Below are 6,450 nucleotides of genomic sequence, written 5' to 3'. Positions count from 1 at the left end.
TTTACCTCTTCTTTAACATTTTATAAATTATCAAAAGGATTTAATCTTTAAAATAAAAACAAACAAGAAAATCCCAAAGCAATTATTGTCTGAAAAATTGTTCATCAATCACACTAGAAATATGGCTCCTCTCCTGTGATTCCCCATATATAATTTTGAGATCAGTTTTGTGACTGTGTTTGTTCCATTGAATATATGACTGTTGTTGATAAATTCAGTGCTCACAGACAAGTCACTTGAGTCATTCTGAGTGTCAGGAAATCCTCCAGAAAAGCTCTGGTGGGGATTTCTAGTGTAGTATCACATTATAAATTACCATTAGAGGGTCACGACTGCCCTTTCCCCCTTGTCTTCTGTCCCAGCCCAAAAAGAATTGTATCAGGCTGTATCCCTTCCCCTCTCAGGATGTTCTTTCCATTTTTTGCATTGTGTACAGGTCTTTGCACAAGTAACTTTCTTTGATAGTTTGAAGATTTCGCTGCAGATATCCTTGATTTTCAGATCAGTGATTTAAAAGGCCATCCTTAAGCATGTTGTGTACAACACAGTTCTGCTGGTTTGTCTTATTTTAATGCTGAACTCTTGATAATAATTTTAGGTGGTGCCTTTTTCTTTCTGCCACTCTGATTGTACCACACAGCACCACACAGCGACTCACTCACTCTGCACATCCCACCTCACCATGGGATGGGAGGAGAATCAAGAAAATAAAATAGAACTCATGTTGAGGTAACAATGGTTTTATAATTGAAACAAAGTAGTAACAATAATGATACTACTACTACTAAATGTAATAAAATGGAGGAGAGAAGGATGTAAAACCCAAGTAAGACAAATGATGACAATACAATTGCTGCCCAATGCCAAGCTGGTCCCTGATCCACCATCAGCCTCCTCTTTGCAGGTAATTTCCCCAGTCCCATGCCATGATGTTCTATGGCATGGAATTGCCAGTTAGGGCACCTGTCCCAGCCATGCTTCCTCCCACCTTTCTGTGCCTCTCCTCACTGAAATGTCCTTGACTTAGAGTAAACACTACTGAGCAACAATCTAACCATCAGCCTGTTGGCAATATAAAATATCAGTTAGCAATGTAAATTCTCCTACTGAATCCAGAACAGCCCTGAACCAGCTGATAAGAAGAAAAACCCCAGCTTACCACAGCATCCTATCTAGGAAGAAAGCTGGTATGCACAGACCCAGCTTGGGTATTTACATTCAAGTCCTAAACTTGAAGTGTGGTCCAGGTCAGAGGGAGCGAGTATCTTTCTTAAGACAAACTCTACCCCCTATGTTTTAATCAGATAGCCCTTTTTTTGGTATGCCCAGGTAGTGGACAAGAGCATTAGTACTGGAAAAGGGGAAAAAGAAGCCAACATGGAAATGGGTCCTTTATTTAGTCAAAATATCTTTATTTGGCTGTATTAAGCAGAATACAGCCCCCATTATTTGCTCTTTATTCCCAATTTCTCATGTGTCCATTCTTTCAGTACAATATATTAACAGCTTGCACCTCATCAGCACTTTCCAGTTAAGGCTCCCAAAGCATTTACAGACAGCAATCCTCACAACAACCATTAGCAGTAGGGAAGGAAAATGATCTGCAGCTGCAGTGAGAAGTTAACATCAACTTCTCCCAAGTTTTTCTTTGATTTCCAGTGTCTAGCTTGTATTATGCCAGGCTTGACAAACATGTGTCCCTGCAGTTGTACTTCATGCTTTTGAAAGAGAGTCATTTTGAGCACTCAAAATCTAGAGCTATTTATCAACATCTTTCTTCAGTAACTTTTGAAGGCCACAAAAAAAGTGAGCAGCAGAATCCAAAACTAGGAACAAGGCATAACTTCCAGTTATATGCTATACTAAGAGACATAATTCTCTGTAACTTACCTTTGGACTTCAAAGCCACAATTCATTCCCTTCTCCTTACACGTTATTCTCTACTGGACACATTTCCAGCAGACTTCAGCCTCAGGTACTCACATTTGCATTTTACCAGCTGGTTTTATGTGGAAGTCTCCACAGTCATCAATTGTATGTTTGGATGACTGCAATGAGCATTAATGAAAAAAAAACCAACAAAAAACACCAGCACCCCAACAACATACCAAGCAACAGGGGTGGTCTTTGAGTTTTTAAAGCAAACTTCAGAGTTTATGGAAAAGTCTACTATGTGATTTTTTAAGGAAGATAATCTCAACCCCAGGCTTGATTCAAATGAAAGACTAAATATTAACTTGACATTAATACCTTCTTACCAGTAGTGCATCTGCAAAGAGATTCTTCATTAAACCCTGTAAATTCACAATTGTACCTTGCAAACAGAATTACTATGACTGTTCAAGCAAACAATAATTTTAAAATATCCATTCAGTTCATATAAATGGTATCTTCATGTTAGCTCCATCATAAGAAACAGGCATGGAACACAGACAAAACCTTTTCTTAGTTAGGTTAACACTGAAAATTCAAACAGTCTGACAAACATGATGCAAGTACTTGAACAGAAACAATATAAAATTTCACTGGCTTAAAAAAACATCTAAATGAGAAATCCATTATTTCACTGAATTGCTAGACCCTACATTTAAAATGGTGCATTTACAGAACTATTCAGATGAATTAGGCTTCTTCACTAAATACTGAAATTCTGATAAATTGTGCAAGTATTAAAAAATATTAACATTTTAAATGTCAACATTACAATTTTAAATAGCCTTGCAAGTGCAATGTTATAAATATTAAAAAAAAACCTCAGAGCTACAATTTAATATAATTTATATGAGCAAATGAAAGTGCTTTTCAAGTATTTATGTTCATTTATAGTCGGATTCTCTTGTATATAAGTCAGTGCTTAGATGGTACAATTTAAATATCAGTCTTTTTAAAAATTCTGGATGCATACATTTATCTGGATGGAATAAATGGTTTCATTTGCAGATGTGTGCTAAATATTTAAATACAGAATACAATTTGTGATAAATATTTAAATATTAAATACTGTAAAATTGAAGTATTATAGATTTTGTTAGGAATCAGATCCTGATGGGTGTGTAATAACCTGACAATGCCATGGGAGCCCTTGAGCCATACAGTAATTGTCATTTCTAACAAAATCCCAAATTACATGGTAAATAGTTTTTTCTTCAGGAGAGACAAAAGCATGTGACCATAATAGAGGCCCAATCCTGCCAAATTTGAAGAACTCAAAGATTGCATGATCAATGTCCAAGGCCATGGAATCTAAAGAAACCTTCCCAACACTTTCTTTAGTCAGCTCTTCGCCACAGTCACTCTGGAGCACACAGCCAGTGCTGTCACCACTGTCCTGCCTGCCCAGTGCCTGCTGTCGCTCCCTCTCTGGCCAGTCAAGCACCATTATCATCACAGTGATACAAAAACCTTTGTATTCCTGTTTGCCAGCCAGAGGAAGGGTGAGGTACGTGGGGAGATACTTGTTTATTAGACAAGAAAACCAAACCAAAACAACTCTTAATGAATCATTATATAGTTAAAAGTGCACTGAAAATATTTCCTATTGAACCCTATCTCTCATAAGTGCCAGACTGGCATCTTAAATGATATCCACTTGAAACACTGAACATATGTAAGCTGATACAGGAGCATTTAGATTGTCTTGCTGTTTGAAAAGCACATAACACAAGGCAGCATTGACATCTTTCATTAAGGATCTGGTGATGCTGTAGTTTTATGGTGAAGATGCAGCTCAGAAATGACAAGGTTCAGCAGATGCCCCTGCAGATGCCATTATAAGATTCCTCCAACAAAGTGCTTTGTCATTTGCCATAGACAAAAGTCAAACTGTTGCCCTACCTCACCACAGTGCTGCACTGGCAATTTATAATTTTCTTTCCAGATGCAGCAGGACTTCAATAAATTATAGCTCTTCAGAGTTAGGCAATTCTTTGTAATAAATCAGTTTCATGTTCTGTGAAGAGTGGCCACTGTTTAGATTGGTCTCTTCATGCAGACCTGACAACGACTGATGATATTCTCTAGTTGTCCTGCTTTCAAAGTCTGTGGCACAGGTCTCCTAAAAGAAAAACCCAAACATTAAATTTTTTTCTTTAAAAAACAGGGAGAGACAATGTGACTTTGGATATGGAATTACTGACAACAACCTTGAAATTCTTGGCTCAAACATCGATGTGCTACAAAATGACTCTGCACCTAACAAACAAGGGTGCCTAACCTGAAGGGAATTACAAAGGAAGCCCCCACAGTTTTTGCAGGCATTTGTGTCCTTGGGCATTGGGATGCAGGGAAGTACAGTTTACCTGAACATTCTTCTTGGATTTAAGGATGCCAACCAGAAACTGTAGGAATTTGTGTAGTAGTTGCATGTCCCTCTGCCATGGCACTCTATGAATGGGACGGCCCGAAATTCTTCCAGACAAGATCCAGGAGATGCCAATGCTTGGCCAGAAGCTTCTGAGCCAGCACTTGTGTACTGCAACCACCAAAACATTTTGATGAGAACTTGTCCATCAGCTTTTAGTAAACTGCAAGCAAAAAGCCCCCTCCGCTTTCTAAAACATACCATTGTTCTGTGGTATATCTTGGACAAAATAAAATGAATGCAGATTCATTTGATGAAACTTACAATGAAGGACAGAAGCCTTCTGAAAATTCAAGCAGTTATGGCATTTCTTAAGTTATTAAAATTCATATAAAATTCAAGCAGTTATTGCATTTCCCTGCAAAGGCCTTTTTCAGGTGGATGAAATGCATGAAACTAACCAGTACAAAGCCTAGAGAGCTGGCTTCTGTCCAGTTGTGTACAACAGTAAGTACATTACAAATAAACAAAACTGGTGGGGGTGTGTTTTCATATTTTTTATTGCACTGATCACTTCTCCCAACACAAAAAGCAGAAAAGGTATTTTCCTTATCTGATGTTGGTAAATGCTTGTAGAAGTAGCTCTATAATAATTTGCAATGGTTTAAAATTGGCTAGAAAATACCATCTAACTTTGCTGATATTGGAAACAAGTAAATTGTTTTAACCAAATGCTAAAAAGTTCTCTCATTTTTTTCCAAGTTTATTATTATTACTTCTTAGGGCCAAATTGCAGGAGAAACAAAAACTTCACCCTAGACCTAAAAGGACTTTACATTATGGAAGAAAGAGGGGTTTAAAATTCTTCTAACTTCATTTTTCAATCCCTATGACATCCCACAAACATGGGTAACACAGATGAAATGCTACATCCCCTATTATAAATACACTGTGAGTCCCATAAGCAGTTCTCAATCTGCACTTCCATTATGAACTTTCTTCACTCATATCTAATTATGGCATCAAAATTGCTGAGGCAGTCTGCTGTAGACGTTGTTCTACATTTATTTTTATTTTAGCTTTCGGTGCACTTCAGCCTCAAATCTGATTTTTAAAAGAAATTTCTGGCATAGAATTTGGTCACTTATTTCTATGTTTTTGTGTTCAGAACCATTTTAACCTCTCTACTCCCCAAACCTGTTTCCTAGATCTTAGCATAACATGTGAAAGTGAATGCATGCAGTTATTTTTGTCAGACTAAAGTACTTTAGTACTTCTCTCATATTTTCTGCTTTTCCTCCTGCCACCTATTTTTGTGAACAGATCAGAATAGCAGTTTCTATGCTTTTGGAATTGAATAAGAATTAATAGACTTATTTTCTACTTCTTGGCAGAGGCAAAAAAAATTAAAATGATTTAACAGTTATTAAGAAACAAATAAGCTATGAACAGCTGAAAACACCAATGAAAATGAGAGGACATAAAATGAATAATTCAAGTTGTTATATCCTTACCATAACAAAAGAAAAACCCTTCCAGAGAGACATCCAGCCATCTGGACATGCAGGAACCACAGTTGTTTGGCTATGAACTGCTATTACCATTGCAGCTCCTTCACAGACAACACACCTGTGAAGCAAAGCACACACATTCAGTGCAGACATAAGAGAAAACATGAAAGCAGAGCAAACTTGTGCCTTCTAGGATGGTAGCTACCTCATGGCATAGCATACCTTGCTATAAATGCTACTACTCACACAGGTTTGTGTGTTTAATGAGGAGTAAGTAAATTGAACCCTTATACCTTACCTTGCAATTGCTTTGCAATCTCTACTGGTAACACCAGACTAAAACTGTTCTAAGATGGGAAGCAATTGTTCAAATCAAAGAACATTTGAACTTCTTAATTTTGCCTTTAACGAAGTAACAAGCAGTAAGTTACCTTTTTCACATGCTCATTATTTTATGTTGTTCTGGTTTAGTTCAAAGTTCTGTACTTCTGTACCTTTATTTGCTGATTAGAAAAAATCATCTTTATTTCCTAAATGAGTAAACTGAAGCTGAGCTACTGGATTGCAACAACAGGGTAGGGCAGGACAGAAGATAAGAGTGCAATGCCTGCCTTCCCGCCTTGGATTTTGCTGCTCTAG

General features: G+C 37.3%; 1 protein-coding gene across 1 annotated transcript in view; it reads right to left on the bottom strand.

Moving 5' to 3' along the window:
• Positions 1 to 928: 928 nt before the first annotated feature.
• The window catches only part of COL4A3 (collagen type IV alpha 3 chain), a 56,692-nt gene continuing 51,170 nt past the window's right edge, over positions 929 to 6,450 (bottom strand). Inside the window, exons 50-52 of the mRNA XM_077183875.1 lie at positions 5,815 to 5,929; positions 4,299 to 4,471; positions 929 to 4,054 (exon numbers count right to left, since the gene is read on the bottom strand). Of these exons, the coding sequence (XP_077039990.1) occupies positions 3,970 to 4,054; positions 4,299 to 4,471; positions 5,815 to 5,929 (373 nt within the window). The 3' untranslated portion in view covers positions 929 to 3,969. The remainder of the gene's footprint in view (positions 4,055 to 4,298; positions 4,472 to 5,814; positions 5,930 to 6,450) is intronic.

This window comes from Agelaius phoeniceus, chromosome 10 (genome assembly GCF_051311805.1).
Source record: "Agelaius phoeniceus isolate bAgePho1 chromosome 10, bAgePho1.hap1, whole genome shotgun sequence".
Taxonomy (NCBI): Eukaryota; Metazoa; Chordata; class Aves; order Passeriformes; family Icteridae; genus Agelaius; species Agelaius phoeniceus.
The sequence above is the reverse complement of the archived record's forward strand: the minus strand, read 5'-3'. Positions and strand labels throughout refer to the sequence as shown.